This window comes from Belonocnema kinseyi, chromosome 3 (assembly GCF_010883055.1).
Source record: "Belonocnema kinseyi isolate 2016_QV_RU_SX_M_011 chromosome 3, B_treatae_v1, whole genome shotgun sequence".
NCBI classification, from domain to species: Eukaryota; Metazoa; Arthropoda; class Insecta; order Hymenoptera; family Cynipidae; genus Belonocnema; species Belonocnema kinseyi.
Window position 1 is genome coordinate 51,286,900 of NC_046659.1, and position 25,487 is coordinate 51,312,386.

The 25,487-nt window shown below is 35.5% G+C and overlaps 2 protein-coding genes across 2 annotated transcripts in view; both read left to right on the top strand.

Annotated features, from left to right (window-relative positions):
• The first annotated feature begins 1,564 nt into the window (after positions 1-1,564).
• LOC117170242 lies at positions 1,565-2,460 on the top strand. The gene is made up of 2 exons (XM_033356870.1): positions 1,565-1,975; positions 2,035-2,460. Exons 1-2 carry the CDS (start codon positions 1,613-1,615, stop codon positions 2,128-2,130), a joined length of 459 nt encoding a protein of 152 aa, XP_033212761.1. The 5' UTR covers positions 1,565-1,612; the 3' UTR covers positions 2,131-2,460.
• A 9,580-nt stretch (positions 2,461-12,040) lies between these two features.
• LOC117169073 (catalase-like) overlaps positions 12,041-25,487 on the top strand; it is a 38,011-nt gene continuing 24,564 nt past the window's right edge. The window contains exons 1-3 of the mRNA XM_033355188.1: positions 12,041-12,178; positions 12,353-12,524; positions 13,623-13,764. Coding sequence (XP_033211079.1) covers positions 12,125-12,178; positions 12,353-12,524; positions 13,623-13,764 — 368 coding nt within the window. The 5' untranslated portion in view covers positions 12,041-12,124. The remainder of the gene's footprint in view (positions 12,179-12,352; positions 12,525-13,622; positions 13,765-25,487) is intronic.

Sequence of the window (25,487 nt, forward strand, 5' to 3'; positions counted from 1 at the left end):
GTTTATTAGAATATTTATAATAGTGGTAATTGTTAACTAATGGATATTTTACATTCTTAATACTACTTCTACGAGATATTTAGGCATTATTAATTCATGTAAAGTTTTTTGGTATGGTTGTGCACCGTCTGGAAGTAATTGTTTATATTAATTATTTATAACAATTAACCTAAATCTTAAACCTAATATTTATGTTCATAAAGTATATCTGCAATAACTCTGATAGATGGCGACTCGGAGAAAAAATATAATATTCGTAAAGTGTCAAATTTTGGCGTTCTATTTGTTTGAATAATTATATATTAGTCTCCTCGTTCTCAAGATTACAAATTTCAGTATTCTTGACGTCCGCTAGATGTCACGTTGTACATAGTATAGGAAAGCGAAAAAGCCCGCCGCCGACTCCTCAACCCCCGCGCCCATACCGCCTATATCTTCATTCGTTTTTTTCGTACACTATTAAGCACACGCGTCACGTGAGTACAGTGTTTTTCAAGTGATATGTGTATTGTGGTAGACAATGTCTAAATGCAAAAGCACAGAGGATCAAGAATTGTAGAATTGATGGAACAATTAAAAACGGGCCAAGAAAAACTGGACCAGCTTCTCAATAAGAAAGGGAAGAAGAATAAAGTAGATGAAGAGAACGACCTTCGCCAAAATCGAGTAATTGTGAATGCTAAACGAGAAAACGTGGGCCAGACAGAAAGAGATTCATCGGGAAAGAGGAATCGCAGACAGATGAGTCTCAAACTGATGAGGACAGCTTACCCCCAGAGTTCACCATCAAGGACGATGAAGTCGATCCTAAAATAGAAGGTAAGTAATATCGTCGCCGACAAAAATCGCTAAGAATCTCGCTTTGATAATCAAACAAACACATTATAACAAAGAAACGCGTTTAAAGTAACTTTTCTCTACGTAACCTTTCCTAATTTTTATTTTTTAAATCTAGCCTGATCGCAGGAAAACCTGGAAATGTAGAGAAAAGCAAAAATAATACGTATAAGCATACATAACACATGCGCAGGCCCTTCTCCTTGTGTTACAATTTGATATGAGTCACGCGATCGCAGTCGTTCTCGACGCGCTGACGCAAGAATCTAAACATCTTTAATCTAAACTCATAATAAAAGAAAACATAATATCGTATCGTATTGTGTCTTAGCTGGAGAGACTGCTTATATTAAAGCGGTGATTCTAACAGTCTAAAAAATAAAATTATAATTTTCATGCACACAAAATTCTTTTTTAATGTATAGAGGCCACCGATGCGGGCAAATCTGCAGCCATCATTCATACAACTGAACACTCTCTTGATGAGGATTTTTTGCAAATAATGGGCTTAAATGAACATAAAGGAACTAAAAGTACTAATACATCGTATACTTGACTGCAACCCAGTCCGTCAATGATGGGGTAAAAACCAGGCTTTGTCCAATATGTCTGGGCAGACTGCTCTCATCAGATCACTTGATTGCATTATAAAAATGCGTCCGTGACTGATGATATATACCGGGACAGCCCCGTGCAAAATGATCAAATAAAAATCCAATTCTAACCAAAATATATATTGGGCATTATAAGCCTGTGACAACATTTCGCCACAGAAATGTTTTTTATAATAATAATAATAATAATAATAATAATAGCGACTACGCAAGCGCCAGAAAATAAAATGCATTGCTCAGTACTTAATCGATGGCAATATTATTTCCCCAAAGGCCTAAGGAAAAATGAGCGCCGAGAATTGAAGGATCTTTACGGCAGCTTATCAGGAATAACAGCTCTACTGATAAATCCAGAGCTTGTTCAAAATGTGTCCAAAGAAGCGAATACGAGGGATTTATGTATGTTAAATCAACAACAAACCGCAACTGCAGCTTTAGCAGCTATAGGCCAGGTAGCCGAATTGATAATTCAGAAAGAGACTAAAATAGACAGAAAATACGTATTTAAACTACTTCTTGACTCAGTAAGTAGTTTTTAACTCCATAATCGCATAATTTTTATAATCCTAATTTTTCAAATAAGTTACTGTTACGCAGGGCATATTACTTGCCGATCTTATGCACAAGCAAACTAAGTCAAAAAGAAGTTTCTTCAACTTTACCAAAGGAAATAAGGTAAGCCTTGGAAGCAACAAAGCCAGGGAAATCATTATTCGGCGAATATTTAGCGGAAAAAATCAAGGAAACAAAAAACTGGAACAGGCTTTTGAACCCCTAACCAATTTTCACTCAGAATACGGGAAAGACGCCTTTAAACTTAAACAGCCTGCGAGGAAACAAACCATTTCTCAGTCAAGCAGGCCATTACTCAAGTCCAACTCAAAATCAAGGGCGAAGCAGAGCGAGATTCAGCAAATACAATCAAATTCGCCCACCTTACCGAAGCCCGGCACCTGTTCAACGAGACCACGGTTTAGCACAAAACACTAAAGACTGAGAAATCCTTCTGAGGATAGAGAACACTACGGCCATGGCATACGTTAATAGGATGGGGGGGGGGGGGATGAGGTACAAAACATTGAATTATAGCAAAAGAAATTTGGCCGTGGGCAGAATCGCGTAACAATTTTCTCTATGCAATATACATTTCTTCTCGTGAAAACACCGACGCAGACAGACTATCAAAAATAAAAAACGACGATACAGAATGGGAATTAAATGATGAACATTTTAAAATAGTTTGTAGTTTTTTCGGTTATCCAGAAATAGACCTATTTGCTAATACAGAAAATTCAAAATGTGAAAAACTCTGTTCATGGCAGCCGGAACCACGAGCAAACCAGGTTGATGCCTTTACTTTTCCCTGGACTCAACTAAATTTTTATGCATTTCCACTATTCAGTCAAATTCTAAAAACTTTAAACAAAATTAAGCGAGAGAATGCAGTAGGCATAATTATAGTACCTGTCTGGCCCGGACAAGTCTGGTACCCTCTTTTTCTTCAACTTATCATAGGAGATCCTGTTAAATTTGATCATGACGATAATGTGTTATTATCTCCTTGTAGTAAAAAGATACATCCTCAAGCTCACCACCTAGGTTTAGTGGCAGCCAAAGTATCCGGCAAGCTTTTTTGAGAAAGGGCATTTCTATTGAAGCCCTGGACAATGTGATCGCTTCACTAGCTTCAGCCATGGCAAAACCAAAATATGACAAAACTTGAGACGTAAGCATAACTTTAAATTACCTCAAATCATTAGTGCCTCTAGAAGAGTTAATTTTGATAGATTTAAGTGAAAAGACAATTACTTTTACTAGGTTTAAGCACAGCCCACAGGTCTCAAACGTTTGCAAGCATTACTATCGACAACATTGTAACCACAAGTAGTGGACTAGAAATAAGAATACCGGACGTTATAAAGACCTCGGGTCCAGAAAAATTGCAGCCTTTACTTATAATAACCAAAATCGAAAACAATATAAATTTATGTGCTACGTCAACCATTATTCATTATATAAAGGCCACGAAAACATTGCCAAGTAATAGAAAAAACTTTTCATACCTTACAAAAAACCTCACGATCAGGAAAACGGCAGGCTGGTCCAAAAGTTCGAAGGTGTTTGCTAACTTTTACAATCGGCCAATAGTTAGTAATAGCTTTGCAAATGCAATATTTGATGTACAAGAAGAAACATAAGATAGGATGGAAAGATTATTCCTTCTTTTTATATTTTTGTATTTTTTGATTTTATAAAATAAAATCTTAATTTAATGAGGCGTTTGAAATTGAAAAATCCCTAAACATCTGCAATTTGTAATCTTGAGAACGAGGCGACTGATATATAATTAAACGATCAAACGAACTTACCTGGAAGTGAAGTTTGATCGTAATTATATGAAGAGAGGCTCGCTCGAAGAGATTACAAACCAACCCATTGCGCAAAAAATTTGTTAATTGTTTCCCACAAACCCTGAAAGGTTTCACACAATCGCTAAAAAGAATGAAGATATAGGCGGTATGGGCGCGGGGGTTGAGGAGTCGGCGGCGTGCTTTTTCGGTTTCCTATACTATGTACAGTGTGACATCTAGCGGACGTCAAGAATACTGCAATTTGTAATCTTTTCGAACGAGGTTCTCTTTATATAATTACGATCGAACTTCACTTCCAGGTAAGTTCGTTTGATCGTCTAATAAATTCCACGTAGTAAAATAAAAAATCAGGTCTAATAACGTTCTGGAGGATTTAATTATCGTGGATTATGAACAGTAAATTCCCGATTCCTCTCAAACGGTACTCAAACTCTTACCAGATGGTAGCGCAGGTCCTAGTTTCAAAGCGCTCCTGATAATATTGTAGCCTGAAGTTGATGGTGAGTGTCATTCTGACCCCATGTAAGTCATAAGGGTTAATTAGAAATTCTGGTTAATAAAAGTGTTAGGTCGCGGGAATATTCCCGAAAACTCTCCATAAATTTCCTGGATGTTCCCAATCTCATACTTATAAATATACTTATAAATATACATACTTATAAATAAATACATTCATGCATACACTCATATATATTTTTAATTTATGGATTTAAGTTTTAATAATGTGTAATTTCGAGGATAGGATTTGATGTGTTAAATAAGTAAACAAAGAGTAATTTTCAAAAGTGATATTGATGAGGTACATTTATAATTATTATAGGTAGTTTGTTCCAAAGACAAGCACCACGAATACAATAAAAGACCTTTGTATTTTACACGTATCTTTTTCAATAAAATGGGAAAGATTAAGAAGATTATATGAGTCAATTTTATTTAATTGAAAAATTCTATAGAATTAAAAAGAAAAACATTTATACGTGAAAGGGGCATGATCTACTCTCTAAATCTGAATCAGCGATAAGTATACCGCTTATTCAAATCGGCCTGGTAATTATATTCAACATCCAATTATTATTGTAAACAAACCTAGTATTGTTTAAATCATTTGTGAAGATCAGATTTATAAGGAACAGCGCAACAGTGTAATGTTAACGCAACAGCCCAAGAAAAGCTACGCATCATCTTTTGAACAAAAAACAGGCACACGTTAATTAAAAAGCAAAAAATTAATTGACAAGGAAGCCAGAAAAGGCAGCTGCAGTTTCAGTCCCATACGTTCACAAAATGCTGGTACCTACACCACATCTACATCATTTAGCCATTCTGACCTACATATTTCTATGGCGGAGACCAGCATCTTAACCCTTAGGCCCTACTTTGACGCTTCAAGTGGAAGTATTGTCCATACTTTACGGCTGTTTATTCTACTAGCTTCTACGTAGTCACTCCTAAAGATATTTTCATTCTGTTTTGTTTCTGTATAAGCTTCAGCCCCTGCATTGAAGGTCTTGCCTCTATATTCTTGAGTTTTACTTATGTCTCCTTTAAAGCTCCATATTCTGCGTAGAAACTTTTTATTTTCCCTAAACAGTTAAATTTAGCAGATAAATTTAAAAATAATTACTTGTACCGATCCCTCTAATAGCTTCATTGGAAAAGCACATGACCGGAAATCAGAAGTGTTGTGGTTCGATTCCCAGTGGAGTGAAGATGGAGTAGGATCTTTTTTTTCAATAAATAATTCTGATTTGAAAATATTATTTTCCATGTAGTCTTATTTTAAGACGTTAAGCATTTTCTGTTATTGAAGATTCTTAACTTGATCGATATTGTGTAGATTTTTTGCCTCCATGGTTTGGAGGGTTGATCTACTGTCGGTAAAGTACAATCTCTGATGACATAGCAGATAAATTTAAAAATAATTACTTGTAACATTAACACCTAGCTAAAAATTAGCGTTATTTTCTTGAATTAAGAGTTCTTATTCTGATCCCTACACCTGACCAGAAATGAGAAGTTTTGTGGTTCGATTCCCAATGGAGTGAAGATGGAGTAGGATCTTTTTTCAAGCAATAATTTTAATTTTCTCTTAAGGCCATGTGACGAGTGGGTCACGTGACCAGATTCCTACATTACCCTCACATTTTTGATTTTCCAACTTTTTTCACACGAAGCACCACATCGAGTTGAAAATTTGGAATAATGTATAAGAAGTACTAAGAAAGGTTGGTCTGGTCCTATATTTTAATAATTATGAAAAAAGCAAAAAAAATTATTTACAACAGAAAACTTTTTTTATAATTATAAAAATTTAGCACCAGACCCACTATTCTTAGTGCTTCTTATTTAGTTTCCCAAATTTTTAACTCGATTTGGCGTTTCGTGTGATAATCAGTTGCGAAATAAAAAAGTGGTGGTAAGGTAGGAATCTGGTCACGTGACTCACTCATCACATGGCCTTAACGCTCTTAAATCTTAACGCACACAATATATGGCGTCGTTGCCTCGACGCCTACGCCCTCGTCGCAGATACTTTGTTGTTTTCTCTAAAATTGCATCATCACAGTTCGTGAAAGCAACAGTTAATTTGGTTTTAAATAATAAATATTAAAGTGATAACATCGAAATGGGTTCAGGAGGAAAGAAGTTGGCCCTAATCTGGTGGCTGCAATCAAAAGGAAAAATGCAAACCAGCGCTAACATTTTAAAGATAGTTATAAAGAACCCAGATCCACCCCCTCCCCCCCCCAAAAAAAAAGGTATCAAACACACGAGAAGAAACGTCAAAAGAAAAAGATAAGAAACATACAAATCTTTTGTATTGAGTTTTTTCTGTTCCACAAAAAATAACTCCAAATTAGTTACCACAAATTCTGAAGAAATAGATTTCCCTTTTACGCAATTTTCTTTTGAATTGAAAAATCACAAAATTAAATGATTTCAGTTTAAAAATTTAGAAAATAGGACAATGTCAAAACCTTAAAAATTGAATATTTTAATATTAGATCATTAGAAATTATTTATACTTAAAAGCGTTCGGATTAAATAATTAAAAATTGCAAACTTTTGAATTTAAACAATTATAAATTTAAAGTGATTAATATTTGATGATTTTATATTGAAATCTAAATCGAATCATTCAAAATTGAAGTTTCTGAAATGCTAGAATTTAAAATTGTTATTACAGAACAAAATTATAATTTAACCTTCAAGCTAATTAGGCAAATTGTTATAAAATCAAAGAATGAATTTAATTATACTAAACAAACTTTCAAACTACATAATAATTTCGAATGGGAAATATTAAGAATGAAAAAAAAATCTACTCCAGAACCTTGAAACTTAAAGAATTCGAAATTTATTTTAAACTGACAAAATTTATATTCAACAAAAATTGTTGCTCTTATACCTAATTGATTGACAAAACACTGATTGGAACCAAGGGGAATCCCTACTTCTAAAACCACTTACTCCTACGGGAATCCAAGAAGGGATCTTATTAATAAATATAGCGGATTTGGAAGCAGAAATCAGTTTAGTTTAGTTTGTTCCTGTTTAGTCGATTATACTCCAGCTTCAGTCTTTAGTCCAGTCTCCATTCAGTCTCAGTTAGACAATCCAGATTGTAAAGAATCTTCGGAATCCTTAACTCCGGTCCAACAGTCCTGGCCCGGCAACCATATAAATCTTAAATCTACGAAGAATAGCTTCTGCGTGGAAGCCCGAGTCGAGAACACCTGCCACAAAGGGACAACGCAGCCCAGATACGTTGACCTTACCATCTCAGCTTGCAGAGCCATATTCAGCACCATCCATCCCCTGCGGGTACTCATACAGGGTGCCAACAGAAGGACGAGATATTTTCGGTTCGAGGAACAAGAGGGCAAATTTTCTACTCTTTACAAAAGAGAACTTTGTAAGTAAGTAAATATTATCTAACACCTATACAATCTTCTTCCTGATCAATGAACATTTGATTAATTAGTCATCCTTGTTGAAGGTGGAGCAAAGAATCAAATAACTTAAAGTATTCCGGAGGTTTGTTAGGAAACGAGCACCCAACTGAAAGTTGAAAACCACGCAGTTTGTCAAATCTGATCTATATAATTAAATTCTCTTTGTATTCAAATAAATATTAATTATTCTATCAATTCTAATATAATTGATTTATTTATTGTATTTGGTAGTTATTCTCTTCCCAGCTTTCTAGTTTATTAAAAACTGGAATCTAAAACGAGGAACCACTTTGAAATTAAATAAAATACGAGGTAAGTTACATTTCTTGGGACGTAACACTATTTTTCATTATTAAATCTTTTTATAACTTATAAATTCAAAAAATATTCAATTTTACATTTACTTATATTTTTGTAATTTATTTAAACGTCTTAAAAAATGCATCAAAGAAATCTTTTTAAATGTGTGAATTACAATAATTTTAACTCTAGAGAGGCGAACTTGAATTGACTAAAATTAAATTTTCAAAACTTATATTCCACATGAAGGAATTGAAACAATTTTTTACACATATTTTGTGAAATTATTAGTGGAAATTAAATAATCTTAAAATATGAACACTTTTGAGGAATAGAAGACATGTATGTGAGGTTATCTGTCGGTACAATGACAAGGAATTAAATATATTGAAAATACGTTCTCTTTTAGGGAATAGGAATCTATGCGGCGACCGCTATGGAAATAAAAATAAATTAGTTTCTCAGATATCCTATTCTTATAATGACATTTTATACAGATGGAAAAATCGCGCATTCAAAATAATAGAATAATCTTCACTTTTACGCTGAAATCTGAAAATCTTAATTTTTCTCTATTCAACGCTTATTACCGGGAGCGTGTGTATGCTGCTAAAACAGCTAAATTTAGCAGCTGATCAGTGGAGTTTCACTATGTAACAGCTAAATTTCGCTGATTTTGCAGCGTATATACGCTGATTTGAATTAGCGGTATATTTATCGCTGATTCAGATGTAGAGAGTAGGTAGCTAGGTCTCAGCTATGAGAAAAATTCATCACATATTGATGTATTTTCGTAAATACTCTGCGAATTTTTAGAAAAAATTGACGAAATCGATGTTACAATTCTAAAACCATTTATCACTTTTTTTCGTAAATAATTATTAAACTATTACGAGTGATTGAGAAAAGATTCACAGAGAACTGACGACCTTGCCCGTCAAATCTGTGAACTAGGAAGTAGGTTCCCCTGCATGTGGCCCGCACACAACCTCTACTACACGCGCGGTGCGTGTGTGCATGCGGATGTGTGGTACAAGCCCGTCTTATGAGTGCCTAGGAGTTTTATAATAACCATATTGTTTGGCCTCGATGGATGTGCGTGCACGGAGAAAATTTTTTCATTAAAATTTACCCAATTAGTTGGGTAAATGGAGGACATTACTGTATTTAGATGAAGTTTACAATTATTTTAGGATTTCATACAAAACAGAACTATAAATATTACAAAAGTGTTATGTAAAATCTCAAGTGCAAAAGTAAAAATTCTGATATGGAATAATTCATATAAGGATTGTATTATTTTCATACCAGTATAGCATAAAATAACGCGTAGTAATGTACATTTTTATTAAGTGAATAATATAACGTTTATTTTCCTGTGATATTAAGGATTCAATCAAAAGAAAGCCTAGATTGCAGATTTTTTTTAGAGATTTTCACTTTTATTATGATAGGAATTACACAACAGTATGGTAAAATGAGAATCGCTAGAGACGTCAATACTGTCAGGGCTGAAGTTTGAAGCCAAGTCCCCCGTAGAAACTTTGACATTTTTAAGTTTCGATTAATATTGTAGGACTTCAAAAAATATTCAAATATATGGATTAGTTTTACATGTTTGATTTTACTCATTAAATTTTACCCTAATTTAATTTAATAGATTTTATATAAGTTTAATTTCTAAGTTTTTAATGTTTAAATTTTCACAAATTTAAAATATCGAAAATTAAATAATTTAGAATTTTAAAGGTACAAAATTTTTAATAAAAAATTACTCTATGTTTGTATTTATTTCCTCTAAATTTATAAGCCAGTTTATTAATAAAATGTTAAAATAAGAAAATTTCGATGAACGGGGACCAGATATTTTTTGGACGGCCCTGACCTACTCATACTTTAACTTTTTAGCCGAGATTTTTTTCTCTAGTTTCTAAGTGTAAAGTTAGCCTTGAGCTCTAGTCGTTATAGCGATCGAACGTCTTAAGCAGAGTAGGTGGTTCGCAACCCGTCACAGCGTTTTCAATTTTTAAAAACGTTAATATTGTGTAAAGTAAATTGTGTAAGAATGTGTGTAGTAAGTGGATTACCTTCCACAGAATCAGGTTGGAGCAACAATATTTTTTTTTGTCGCACGAAATTTTACATGACTGCTAGGATGTAGAATTCACATATAAAGTGGTAGACTTTCTTTTCTTTGGTTGAAACTGTAAATAACAGTTCGAATCATTTTACCTAACTCATAGGTAATCGACATCTCATTTTACCTAACTGTCAGGTAATCTTTATTATCTAGTTGTATTATTTCTTACTAAATGACGAATTAAATTATAATAATTTTATGTCAATAATTGAGATTTTCATATCAAATATTACCCTATTTCATTTTACATAACTGAATGTGAAATTTTTATAAAATTCTGTAATGTCCTCCGTTTACCGAACTAAGTTATGTAAAATTTAATACACGAATATTCTCCGTGTGTTTACGCACTCGTGGCGCACAATGATTCCTATATATTTTTAGTTTGACACATGGGGTTTCATAACCCAACAATACACAGTAATCACTACTACATATGCCAGAGATATTCGTGTACTCCCATCACTTGTCGCATAAATAACATTTTTGTCTTTTTATATTTAAATCTGAAATTTTCAGCAACTGTTCGTATGAAATTCGAATAGTTCGTGAAAAAGTTCAAAATTTGTCAGTACATTTTTCATAGAAGTAAGGATTTAATGTTTCATTTTTTTATTCCTTGTTTGAGACCTAGCTACAAGTTCGTGAGTTTTTTACGGATAACTTTTTTCCGTTTTTGCCTTATCTTGAAATTTGTGTAAGAATACCGATAAATTGTGGGAACTTCCCTGTAGACACTTCCTCAGCATAAATTTATACTACGCCATGTCCCTAAATTATAAAAACTGAGAAAATGAGGTTCAAAGTTTAAACATATTATACTCTATTAAAATATCGTTAAATGCCAAAATAAGTTTATCGGTCAAAATAATGCGTAATTAAGAAACTATTAACATAAATCTTAACATTATTATAAAAGTATTTTAGCTGATGTGAAAATTGGTTCTGTAGATTGCGTAATATTATATTTAAAAATTTTATTTTTCCTTAGAAATAGAGTACGTTGTGTCCCCAAAATATTTTCATTTGATCTATTTTTATTAAAAACTTCAAGGGAAAACTGCAGCAGAATAATAATTGAAAATAATTCTATTTTATTGCATATCTTTAATTAAATGAGTTATTCCCAAATTATTGACTTTTGAGTCATACGTAGTCTGACTGTTACTTTAGAGATTAAATATATTTTGAAAATTGTTATCTATTCAATTAAAGTTAGGTTACCCATATTAAATTGGCGTTACGAATTTGCCTTTTTTACTTGTCATAATAACAAAAAGGACCTAGCGTAATATAATTCTAACTATTAATTAACGTCACTATTTTAATTATTTATTTTAATAGCCTAATGAGCAAATTTCAGCGGAAATTGTATTTAGAAACAATGTTCAGTACTCACTGGGCCTACAATAATAATAATGGTCACAAATTTTCAAAAAGTGGACATGACGTAATATAACTCTATGACAACTTCTGTATGAATAAAGTTTTATTAAATAATTCTTTGAATAATTCTTTAAATAATTCTTTAATTTATTGTTATGCTATTTCCACCTATTGTCTTAATGCTTAATTTTTCATTTGTTCTATTATTCAATACGTAGATACGTAATGAACTTGGAATACCTTAATATCTGAAAAGTCTAGGATCGCACTCAAAATGCACATTCAGACCAGAAAAAATATTATCTCATGTGATCATTTCTTAAATGATGTTATGACATGTTGATTTGGAGTTCTCCCCTACTCTGCAAGTATTGCGTCGCTTAATCTATAAAAGGCGACTTTCTTTGACCGAATTCGTATTCCACGATCACGTGAAGTCGAGCGTTCAACTCAGGAAGTGTTCCGCACATTCATTGCAGTCAGGCGTTTCTAATAATTATCGAAAAAAAGGGATAAAAAATGTCCAGGGATCCAGCTGCTGAACAGCTAAACTGTTATAAGGAAACTGTTAAGGTAGGATTTCTTGTTATATCTATTAATAAAATTTATAAGACTGTATAAATGTGGAATATTCCTTTTTAAACTCTTGATTTGCAAAATTTGAAATTTTATTGTTCTTTTACTATTGAATACGTTTAAAAATTAACTGTATTTATAAATGTGTAACCATTTTATTTGTTTGTGAAGACAGTTCCCATTCTTCTCACTGGAAATGGAGAGCCAATTGCAAATAAAAATGACAGTCTTACAGCAGGAAAATATGGACCAACATTGCTACAAGATTTTGTTTACTTGGATGAAATGTCTCATTTTAATAGAGAAAGAATCCCTGAACGTGTTGTTCATGCTAAAGGAGCAGGTAATTTTGAGTTTATTAAAATTCCTGATACTTTATTAGAACAATCTTTGAATTATTATTGTAAATTTATTGTGAATTTTAATAAATAACACATTTATATCAAATAGATTTACGTTTTGAAACAATAATAAGTTGAGTTATCAATTTTGTTGATAATTTGCTTACCTTGAGCTTATCTACTTTAAAATGCAGCGCTCTTTGCATTTCCTTTTGTTTCATACTGTACAGTTTCATTTTATTTCTAAAGTAATTATAGTATTTGATATACTTTTATTCTGTAAACACTTCTCAACTCAATTATCAAAAAGTTGAAGATTTTTGTCTCCCTGTGATATATGATTTACATGCATGGCTAGTTTCACCTTTTATTCAATCTGTTGACTTATATGAATGAAAATGTTAAATTTTGCCCCCCTGAAGTTATAATATACAATGTCCCTCAGTTATCAAACTATCGTAATACATTTATCGATACGAAATAATGCGTGATAAAGAACATATAAGCAAATATTTCATTACCATTAACCACAAACTATTTATAAATAAACTATTTATAATTCCATGCATTAGTGACAAGTTTAATCAAATGATAGTTTACATTCTCATATCGTATTTTACACCTTGAAATAAATAATTTATTCGCAAATTATTGACTTTCGAGTAATATTCCGATCGTTTTTTTGTTGTTGCATATAATTTTGAAAATTGTTATCGGATGAGCTTAGGATATCCATATAAAATATGTACTTCGAAGTCAGCACTTTTTACTTATAGAAATGCAAAAAGGGACATGACCAGAAATAATTCTAACTTTTAGTTAATGTCATTATTTAATGATTAATTATAACAACTGAGAGAATGAATTTTGCCGAAAAATGTATTTAAAAACAAAGTTTAATGGTTACTGATCCCAAAAATAATAATAGTTCCATAATTTCAACAGTTGACATAGCTTAGTTATAACTCTAAGGCAACGAAATTGTACGATAATTTTAAAGACTATAGTTTCGTCTCAGTGTCGTAAATTTTGCATTCTACCCTATCTGTATACATATTCTACATAAATTGTAATATTTTATAATAATTTATAAATTGCAGGCGCCTTTGGATATTTTGAGGTAACGCACGACATAACAAAATACACAAAAGCGAAACTTTTTTCTGCAATTTTAAAAAGGACTCCAATTGCTGTGAGATTTTCTCAAGTCGGTGGTGAAAGAGGCTCTGCTGATACAGTTAGGTATATACGTAAATACAGTATTTGTGTATTAATTCATTTTTTCTGTGCATATCAATTTTCAACCATCCACGCGTATTATTATTTTATACTTTTTTCAGAAACAAACTTTCAATAAAATCTTACTTTTAATTTTAAAAAGTCCACTTCGGGTTTATTTTAGTCCTAAATAAAGTCGAAAAAAATAATTAAGAAAAATAAACCAGTTCTGAGTAAGTGAACGGGCCTGCATATGTTTTTATTTGGTTGCGCGTTTTCACAGCTTTGAATGGTAATTAAAACAAGTTTACGCTCAACTTTTTTTTTAAATGACTAAAAACGCGTTTCCCTTTTAATTTTAAAAAAATGTAATGCGATAGAAGAATTTTGCTATCTGATTCAGGGACCAAAAATGTTTGGAAATACCTATTTTTGGTCGTGGTGCAGTCAATACATTTTGGTTGGACTTTTTTAGTTTATTTGGCATAATCGGAAAAACAAGTTACATTTTAATCCTGATTCTGGAACTCCTTATCTTTGATCAATTTCATGTTTGACTCTTCTGTCCCCCATCCCCCTGAGCGTCCCTTGATGGCATATACGCTTGGACATTCAGTTCTGTATTAGAACTTGTTTACATGGAGCTGCTCGTAGCACAGGTGTGTCTTCTTGTGCATGAAACAACGTATCCAATGTTGAGCCTCCCCATGGACATAAGAAAGACGGGACTAGGCATGCCATTGCGGGGTTGATGCAATGAAGGGGGAGGTCAACCATCTTTTGATGTCCTGCGACAAACATCGCAGCTCGCACATGTTTATACTTTCATGCACAGTTTGTAGGCAATAATGTTCGTGCGCATAATCAAGTGGCACATCGTAAGATGGCGGCTCTCCCCACTCATGGACTTCTCCCCCCTCCCGTGGATTCAACCACGCTCGGCCAATTTAGGATGGCATGCCTAGTCCCGTGTTTCCTATGTCCATGGGCCTCCCAGACCCGGGGTCGGTCCAGAATAGGAATTTGAATGTATAGAAAAATACTTCGTTGAAGATGTGCATTTTAATTACAGTAAGACTCTTCTATGGCCCCGATTTCGGGACTGACGTTGCGGGGCAACTAACTCATTTTAGCCTGCTCTGCTTTTTTTCACGCCTGACTACTCGCCCGAGTGATAGCCGCAGATCCCGCGCACCACATGTTACACCTACTTGCGGCACGGTTTCAATTCTCGGAAAGGCCATAGAAAGGAGGGCTATTGAAGATTTTCACTTTATTTAGAATGTTTCACTAAATAATCTTGTTTTCAGAAGAATGTGAGTTAATCCCTTATGCCGTGCTAAGCTTACACTACACTACCTGTCGACATGTCTGTTTGTAAGCTGTTGTTAAAGTGAGTTAATTTTCATAATATCAGCGTGAGAATTTTGTTCTCATTATACCCCAAAAGGTAATAAAATTCTGAGTCTGATACAACAAAGTTAAAGGCAAAATGTTGTTCTTCTAAAGTGATATTGCAAAAAAACCTTAATTTTTGAAAAAAAGTTAAGAATATAACTTGATGCAAAAAGGTAGAACAATTTTTTAAATGTGCAAATCCTTCCAAAAATGGCTTTAAAATTATTTGTCACAATTTAGTAATTCAGTAAACCCCAAAGATAGTCTCGGTTTTGGATCTGACGGTGGACCGAACTCCCCGGAGTTAGGTTCAATCCAAACATAAATACTCAGGGGCGTGTGAACCGTTTGCGGTGCATTTAACTGCGTGCCAAATAATATTTTGAAAATTATTTTTTCTAATACAGTCGAATTTGCATTAAGTGATTCTGAATTTAGTATTTATAAGCATTGATGCCGCGCCGCAGGGATGGGCTTTGGGCGCTGCGGGGCAACGTGTGGTTTTCACTCAACTGTGATAAAACAGAGAAAGAAACAGGAGAGAGACAAAGCAAATGCGAGACTCTGGATTTATGGTCATGTTCAGGCCTAAAACCGAGACTAAACCCAGATTTAACTTTACAATATACAATGCGGACTGTTAAGCATCTCGTTTAAAATGAGACATTTCAGTTAAATTATCGATACATCTACTCTGTCACTCGCTTATTAAGCTATTGGAAGACAGATGCATCCACAAAACATTAATTTTTGTGCAAGTGTGTATGCATAAACAAAATACGTTACAAAAAACTTCAGTTGGAAAGGATGCACTTTTGCGTATAGCGCATAATGATGACGCAGTTTAATAACCAGGCAGGCGAAGAAGTTATTTAGCAGACAGACGAAAAACATAGTTTTCACCTATCTGACGTCAGCACTGGACAGTTCAAAATTACAAAATACTACAGTCGGACTCTGATGCTTGAAGTCGATCGGACCTCTTTCTCTACCATATGACATAGGTAGAGACGATCCGATTGTGTTCCAATAGCAGATCTTACTTTTCGTTTTAAAACGATTATACTCCCCCCTCTTCCCGTCACCCCCTCTCTTTCCCCCTCTAATACTTCTTCTTTGTTTTTTTGGTGAAATCGTATAGCCTGTTGGGCAGCTACGACAGCGCCAGAAATTCAGAAGAAATTTTAATTTGAATTAAATATTAACAAAAAATCTTATAGTAAATAATTAATTTTAAACAGTAGTATAAAACTTTTGATTAAAATGAATTGATATTCACTGCTGTTTTTCATTAACATTGCTTCGATAACTTCGAGACACTACGTCGCGATATATACGTATAATTAATTTAAAATTTGTCATAAGGACAACCACAGGATTTCGCCGCGAGCGGGTGCTAATCTGGAAAATTGCACCCGCTCCCAGCGAAATCGCGGTAAAACTTCAGCCACAACCACGTCTCATGACCGTGAGATAGGTGGTTACAGACTGTAACGGAATCAATACGACGATTCAGCAAAAGCCTCGTGCATCCTAAGAACACGGAGCGACCCAAGGACTACCGTCTTCTGCATTTATTCCGCACGTGTTTTAGCATATTGTTGACACGCAAGGATGCTTTTTAGGCCATTAGCAAGTGAAAGCTTGGAACCTCCAAGAGCGCCGATGATAAGGACGATTAGTTTAACAGAATATTCCCGGTACAATCGTTGCAACTCCCTTATAAGGTCTCTATACCTCTCTTTCTTTTCATTTTCCTTGGCTATGATATTTTTGTCAGCTGATGCCGAAAATTCGATAACGAACATGGTTCGCTTTTCGAAGTGAAGAAGAACCATGTCAGGCCTCGAGTGAGCAACAGAAACAATTGTCGAGAATATGAAGTTCCAGTGTATGCGGCACTTCCCATTCTCCGCAATTGACTCGATTTCCCTAGGAGCATTTAGAGGAGCGATATTAAGGTTAATGCCGTAAGAGTGACAGAGATGGTAATAAAGCACTCTTAGTTCCGCATAGTGCCTTTGAATGCAGGTTGTTCCCGCGTGAGTTGGACAACTAGATAGTATGTGAGCTAAATGCTCGGTGTGTGCATGGCACGTCCTCTAGCTATCATCAGGGATTTCTTGGCTCAAAATGTAGCGACGGTATGGTAAGGTGAAAAGGTCACCTTTTAAGCATGCAAAAATGAAACCTTCCGTACCAGACTTCAATTTGGACGATTTAAGGAAAGAAAACGTTAGCTTTCAGAAGTGAGTACTCGAGATAGACAAGATTTGATGCATTTTGCTCACCCCTAATACTGAAGTTAAGTCCGAGTGCTTCAGCAACCTCCTCCGCTGCTTTGTACAGAAACGCTCCTTTGCCCACTTCTTCGTGATTCCTGACCATTTTAAGAAGAGGGTCTCTTCCATTTGCAACTCTATGTGCTGCACCCAGAATAATCCTGTTGTGAAGACATTTAAAACTCAATATTCCGCGACCACCTTGACGGCGTGAGATGTACAGTCGCGGTACGGAAGACTTAAGATGCATGCTTTTGTTCATGTGCATAACCTTTCTTGTCCCGATATCAAGGGATCTGAGCTCGTTCTTCGTCCATGGAACAACTACAAATGAATAGAGTACTACCAGGACGGCAAGCATGTTCGTTGCAGATACTTTGTTCCCCGCCGACAGTTCGGAAGACCAAATCTGCCGGATGAGACGTTTGTATCTGCTTCGGAGAGTATCCTTTATAGATGTCACATCCTGAATGCGACTATGTGGCACGCCCAGGTATGTATAAGTCTCTCCAGCGCAAAGGTGTCGTATAGCGCTTCTATCAAGCAGCTCAGGATCTTCAGGGAATCCATTAAGTTTTCCTCGCTTCAAATAAACCTTGGCGCATTTGTCTAACCCAAATTCCATTCCAATTTCCTTAGCATGTCGTTCGACAGTCCCTAGAGTCAGATGTAGTTGCTCTTTGTTTTTAGCATAGATCTTAAGATCGTCCATGCAAAATAGATGAGTGACTTGGTACTTTCGATCTGCAGGTTTGCCGCACAAGTACCCGTCGGAATGGCGAAGTGCTAGAGATAGTGGCAATAATGTAAGGCAAAAGAGAAGTGGGCTTATGATGTCGCCCTGAAAGACACCTCTCTGAAATGTAACCTTGTTAGTTGTCACACGTCTATGGGAGGTCGAAACGAAAGCTTTCCGATAATCAATCCAGGCCATCGATAGGTCACGCTGGTAGAATGCTGCATCTTTGCAGACACATCTATCGATGGTCGGTTCTCCCGACATCCCGCTACGCGGCTTCAGTTGGCTTCAAGCAGCCCCATGCATCGCTCCCACTTTTCTGTTTTCTTACGATCCGGAGGGGAATCGTCGGTTAAACTAATCCAACAGATGGCGCCACAAAAAGTAGGTCTGTCTTTTTCATTGAATTGCATTGAGAAAAAGCAAAAATAATTAAAAACTGGATGCTGTTTGCAAATAAACAACAAAAAAATATATGAAAAAATAAGAGTAACTATTACTAATTATTTTTAAAAAGAAAGTCATGAAAATTTGTAGTTTAATATGAATAAAATTTAATTTTAAGATACATTTTGAAAACAGTTCGAACTTTATATTTTTGTGATTTACTTTGCTCATATTATTGATTTTATTATTTGTTAAAGTTAAATAAAAAATTATTTTTTGTTAAAATTATTGATGTAGATAATGAAAAAATTAATAATATTAAAGACATTAATGACAAGAATATCTAAAGCATATACATGGTCAGAAGAATTAATAAAGAATATATGACGAATCTCAAATATAAATATAATAATTAAAATATGTAAGACTACATCTTAAGTTGCACAGTAAAGAATCTTTGTACCTTTAAAATCTTAACAATTTTAAGTTTTGAAGAAAATATTTTTTTAAAGTAATAGTAATTGTCATTAAAATGTTTGAGGGAATAATTTGGTAAAAAGTCAATGAAAAGACTAATAAATGAGAAAATGGATTTAACATTATTTGACATCGGAATACTAGAGGGTTTCAGAGACTATTTTAGAAGACAATTCGGAGATAAAGCTATAGGACACCAGAAATGCGATCTTGAACACGATACGATAGAAAACTCAATTGAAAAAGTCTGTGTGACTGAGGTTAGGGATATAATTAAGAACTCGAAAAACGGTAAGGCTGCCGGGGTAGACGGTATTAACGCTGAAGTGCTTAAACACGGTGGCGCGTGCATTCTACATAGATTGTGCGAATTGATAAATTTATGTTTCGAGATGGGAGACGTCCCAGACGATTGGAAAAAAGCGATCATCGTACCAATATACAAGAGAAAGGGAGATAAAAGCGACTGCAATAATTACAGAGGGATCAGCTTATTAAGCACCGTAAGTAAAATATATCCAAAATACTTATTCGTAGGGTAATGAAAATAACAGAAGCAAAGATTTGGGAAGTCCAAAGTGGGTTTATGCCTGGAAGGTCATGTACGGATCAAATATTTAGCTTAAGGCAAATAACAGAAAAAAGTTTGAGAGTAGGAAAAAAGTTTTCTGTGCATTTGTTGAACTAGACAAAGCTTTTTACAAGGTAGATAGAAGTAAACTTTGGGAAGTCCGAAAAGAGTATGGCTCTGTTCAACGAAGAGGGTGTGGATCTCCAAACGGTAAGGGTACGTGAGTTAGCGTTCGCAGATGATAAGGTTGTTATGGCAGAGTCTGTCAAAGACTTACAAAGAATGTTGAATAAACTAGATGCAAGCATGAAGAGCATGGGCCTCAAAATTAACGCAAAACAAAACAAAAACTATGGTGTTCGAAGGAAAGAGTGAGAATACACTATGCAATATTTTATTAAATGATGAGAGAATTGAACAAGTTGATAAGTTCGTATACCTTGGTAGCTTATTTACTAGGGACGGGAAGATAGATATCGAATAAAGCTAAAATGGCAATACATAATTCTATATTTATACTGACTGTACTATACGGTAGCGAGACATGGACTTATCAAGAAAAAGATAAGAGTAAAATTAACACAATTGACATGAGATTCATACGCATAATATGCGGGAACGCTAGTAGACACATGGGAAAGAAATCGGTTAAGATGGTTCGGGCATGATGAGAGAATGCCAAATGAACGACTAACGAAACAAGTGTATCAAGGTAAAGTAAATGACAGCGTGCCCAGAGGTAGACCGAAGAAAAAATGGTTAGAATGTGTGAATGAGACGCTAGTTAGAAGAGACATAAGAAGTCACAGAAACACGAGAGCCGGCATGAAAAAATGCATGGACATAAAAGAAGCTAGAGAAGTATGCCAAGACAGGAAAGTATGGCGGCAAATAGTTAATAAAAAGAGTGCCAGTAGAGTGAATAACGCCTGAAACAAAAGGCCTTGGCCACTGATGGTCCCAAGTGGGGAACCTTACATAACGACTTCGTGAGGTTCTTCGCTTGGGGTGATTGCTAGAGAGATTGATCAGCAACCTGGGTCGGAACAGTGCTGCGAAACGAACGTGTTATTTACTTAAATAACACGAGAATTCTGGATCAATCTGAAAATTCTCTATCCCTTCCACACACTACTCCTTTCCTTTACCGAGTGAGTCACGCCTACTCCGAAAGGGAAATGGCTTAATGGTGTAATAATAATAATAATAATAATAATACTGTTTAATAATAACTGCTTTCGGCTGTTGAAATAGCTGCTATCAAAATGGAAGTGGAACGGCAGCTTCCTATTGATTAGCTCGCCTTGGAAGATGAGGATACCGAAGACTTGATTTATGTTAAAGGCATAGGTGCTAGGGATAATGAACATCATGTACCGGATCAATCAGAAACACATCCGGATATTACTAACGATGATGTAGATAGGGATATCTCAGAAGAACTACAGCACCTGGAAAGGAATTTTGGTCATGCTTTACTAGAGTTCAAATATGTGGCACCAATACTGAGGCATTCTCTGCCCAAAATGAACATCACAAATCATCTGCGTACACTAATAGCACATCTCGACAGAAAGGTTTTACCTGCGTATTTGAACGTAGCACAAAATGCGTTAGAGATGCAAACTCTTGTATACTGTGCAGCTGTAGCAACCGATAGAACGTTGGGCCGAAAAACTAGGCCTGCAAATGCAGTTTTTGTTCCAGCAAGGGATCGAGATCCACCATGGAAGATCAGGTTGGATATGGACGTCAGCAAAGTAAGGTGCAAATTGGGTCGATTAACTCAATATAAAAAATGGAAAGAGAACCAGAAAGCTGATGAACCATGTTACTAAAATCATCCACCCTTGGCACATCGAGACAGTAACACCAGCAATATTGGATGAAATTTCAGACTCTCAAAGACAGAGACTTGATGTTCTTACTGCCAGACTGCGTCGGTACAAGAAAAGTAATGTACGAAGGCAACAAAACGAAAACTTTCAGACAGATGAAAGAAGGTTCTATCCTGAACTGAGAGTAAAGCCAAATAACCACCAAGGCACTGAAGTCCCTCAATTGGAAGATATGACTAACTACTGGTCGGGCGTTTGGGCAAAAATGAACAGATGCAATTTGGACACTGCGTGGTTCAAACTGGAGGAAGAAAGGGCAAGCAATAGCCCAGAAATGCATCTGACAAACATCACAGCTTTGGATGTTTCAGTTGTCTTGAAGAGGACAAGTAATTGTAAAGCTCCAGGTCCGGACATGGTGCACAACTTCTGGTACAAGTACCTGACGAGTGTGCATCTTGCGTTGGCAAGGTGTTTTCAGAAGATCATTGAGCACCCAGATTTGATGCCAGGTTTTATGCTCCAAGGTACTGTGTATATGATAAAACAAAAAAAAACCAGACGCTCAAAAACCATCTGACTTTCGACCGATAGCCCGTCTTCCAACAATTTATAAATTGTCTTACAGCTATCATTTCAGATAAGGTATATTCTCATTGTGACAAGAATGACATTCTTACAGAAGAACAAAAAGGATGTTGTAAAAACTCACGAGGCTGTAAAGATCTAGTCACTATAGACGCTGTTGCCATGACTCAAGCTCCTAAGCATCAAAGGAACTTACACATGGCATACATTGACTACAAGCAAGCGTTTCCTTCCGTTCCGCATGACTATTTGCTTGAAGTCTTAAAACTTTACAAAATCTGTACACGCATTATTGACTTTCTAAGCCATGCGATGAGGCTCTGGGGTACAAGAATCAATTATTTTGATCATGGACAACCAAGGATAACTGGATCAATACGCTTTACGACGGGTATATTTCAAGGAGACTCCTTCAGCGCACTATGGTTCTGTTTAGCATTGAATCCATTGAGCAAAAAACTAAACAGCATGTCTCATGGGTTCAGAATTCATGATAATGAGGATGGTCATCAAGTGACCCATCTTCTTTACATGGCTGACCTGAAGCTGTACGCTAGTTCAGACCAGAAACTGCAGCAAGTGATTGATGTCACAAAGCAGTTTTCCAATGATATCCACATGGAGTTCGGACTAGATAAATGCAGAACAGTGCATTTAATCAGAGGGGAATTAGGTACCGCAGAGTTAGAGAACGAGTTCGAAAGTGACATCGAGGCAATGGCTGCAGGCGAATCATATAAATATCTGGGTATTCTTGAATCTAAGGGTATTCTACATACGATAGTTAAGACAAGCCCAATGACTGCCTTTACTACGAGACTCAGATTAATTATGAAGAGTTTTCTCAACTCCGCAAACAAAATCAGGGCGATCAACACATATGCCATCCCTGTCCTCACGTACTCCTTCGGACTCATAAAATGGTCTAACGCCGATCTTGAAAAGTTAAACAGAATTGCTCGCGTAGAAATGACGAAGCACCGAATGCACCACAGAAATTCAGCGATTGAAAGGGTACTTCTACCACGACAGCAAACGAAATGTTGCGCTTTACAGAACCATCTGTCAAGCGGATGTTGAATACACGCCCTTAAATTTGTCCTCAGATGGGGCCTTGAATATCAGGGCAGAAACCATAGAGGAATTAGAAATACAATGGAGGCAGAAAGCCATCCATGGCGAGCACCCCAACACGTTAGATCAAAGTGAAGTGGGTATTGAGGCATCTAATATTTGGCTAAGAAAGGGTATTCTGTATCCAGAGACGGAAGTATTTGTCATTGCACTACAGGACAAGGTTGTCAGCACCAGGAATTATCGCAAACACGTGTTACATCAAGACGTGGTTGACCGGTACCGATTATGTGAAGATACCAACGAATCCTTCGAGCACATTATTGATGGCTGTCGCGTAATGGCTCAGGGAGAATATACGCACAGACATAATGATGTAGCGGACATTATACATCAACAACTTGCCCTAAACCTAGGACTCTTAAAAGAATAGGTGCCCCTCTATAGATACATTCCAATGCCCGTTTTAGAAAGCGAAGATTACATCATATATTGGGATGTTACTATCCAAACGGATAATTATATCCGGGCCAATCGACCTGACATCGTGATGCGAGAAAAAGAAAAAAGGTGGAAAAGTCTATATCATCGACATTGCTTGTCCGCTTAACCGAAATTTGCAGTCAACCTATACAACCAAGATCCACAAATATAGCGAGTTAAGGCATGAAGTAAAGACCATATGGAGGAATGTGAATCATGCATCCATTCATCCCATTGTGATTTCGGCTACAGGCAATGTGCACGCAAGATGCACTGAACATCTTGAACATTTAGGAGTCAGTAGGGTATTGGCAGCAGCTCAGAAGACGGTTTTATTAAACACCTGTCGCATTGTAAGAAACTTTCTTGATCATCAGGAAGCGAGCGACTAAAAACCCGTGGAGTTGCAGATGGTAGCTCTAAGAAAGCATCCAGAGGTGACTGTTGTCACCTCCAAAGCTCGTGGCCGCTCGTAATTGTATACCGACAACATTATCGCAGGAGGTTTCAACCATCGTATTAAATTATTTGAATTAAGTTATAACATTCTAATCTCACCAGTCACTTGACTTAGTCCGGGGCTATGATGTATCACAGGGTTTACCCGAGTAAAAGTTTAATAAAAACACACAATAATAATAATAATAATAATAATAATATGTATATATTTGGTGTATATATTTAAATTCACTAATTAAGGTGCGAATGGTGTAACGATACTTTTTCAAATAAAAAAGAATATTAAATTTGGAGGTCTCTAAGTAGCGCACTTGGCACCCTAGGTAGAGAAATTAAATTATATGAGAGATGATTCTTTCGATAGTTTCTGAACTAACAATTACATACAAAAAAATCAGGTTATTGGGCGCCAGTTCTTGCTTGGGTAAAAGGCCAACCAATTCAACCAAAGCGAGTGAGAAACGATAAAGGTAAACGGAATCTATATTCCAAACGAAAAAGGGGAACTTCACTGAACGCGAAACGTTTCAGGCCAAACGATAAAAAATGGGGGGGGGCCTCACTGACTTCAATTGAAAAGATGAACCTTAAGCTAAAATACGAGATACTCAAATAAAAAAGACAAGGAAAAGTAAATAAGAAAACCTCTACAGTAAAAATAACAACAACAAAATAAGATGACAAAAAGGTCAAAGGTTTCAAACTAAGAAAAAAGTAAACCCAAAATAGTAAAAGATAACCTTAGGGTGAATAAAACTACTAGCTCAGCCTAAATCTGAAAATGGCAGAGGGAAGGGTTACGTAATTACAAAGCTCATATTTTGTATAGAATAATTAGAGGTGGTTTATTCAAATTTTAGAAAGGTCGGTCACAAAAAATAACAAGAAAGTTAAACATGAATACAATAAGATCACAACAAAACTTATTTATAGTTCAAGCATAATTTAATCACAGAGATAAGAAACCACAATAGTCTCGACAATATAAAATGGCAACGGTAGGGTACGAAACTTGACTTAAATTAAAAACAAAAAAAAGTATCGACGTTGAACGTTCTCAAGGGTTCAAACCAATAGCAATCAAAAATATACATTAATAGGATTCGATGATGTTCACTATTTTTAGGGTGACCAGCATTACAAAATATATACAATAATAACAAAAACCTAATAACAAAAAAAAGGTATCACGAAAAACTTTTATAATAGTTTTTGGGTAGCTGGGCATTAAAAACACAGCCACACAAAAAAAAGTGTGCGGATCTGGTAACTACTGCGTGATTCTTAATTTCATGCATACGTCGATTTTCAGGTTATGTTTTCCAGGTGTACATAATATGGTTTTGATAATTCGGTTTTGATTCCACTAGAATCAAACCGAAGGGCCTATGACAAAGCCACCGAACGCGTCCTCGGGTTGCGGATAGAGGGTCCCTGTACCAAGGGTTTCT

Coding starts and splice junctions, on each gene's coding strand:
- LOC117170242 (XM_033356870.1), top strand. CDS start 1,613: ATGTTTTTTATAATAATAATAATAATAATAATAATAATAGCGACTACG. Junction 1,976..2,034: donor TTAAACTACTTCTTGACTCA/GTAAGTAGTTTT, acceptor TTTTCAAATAAG/TTACTGTTACGCAGGGCATA.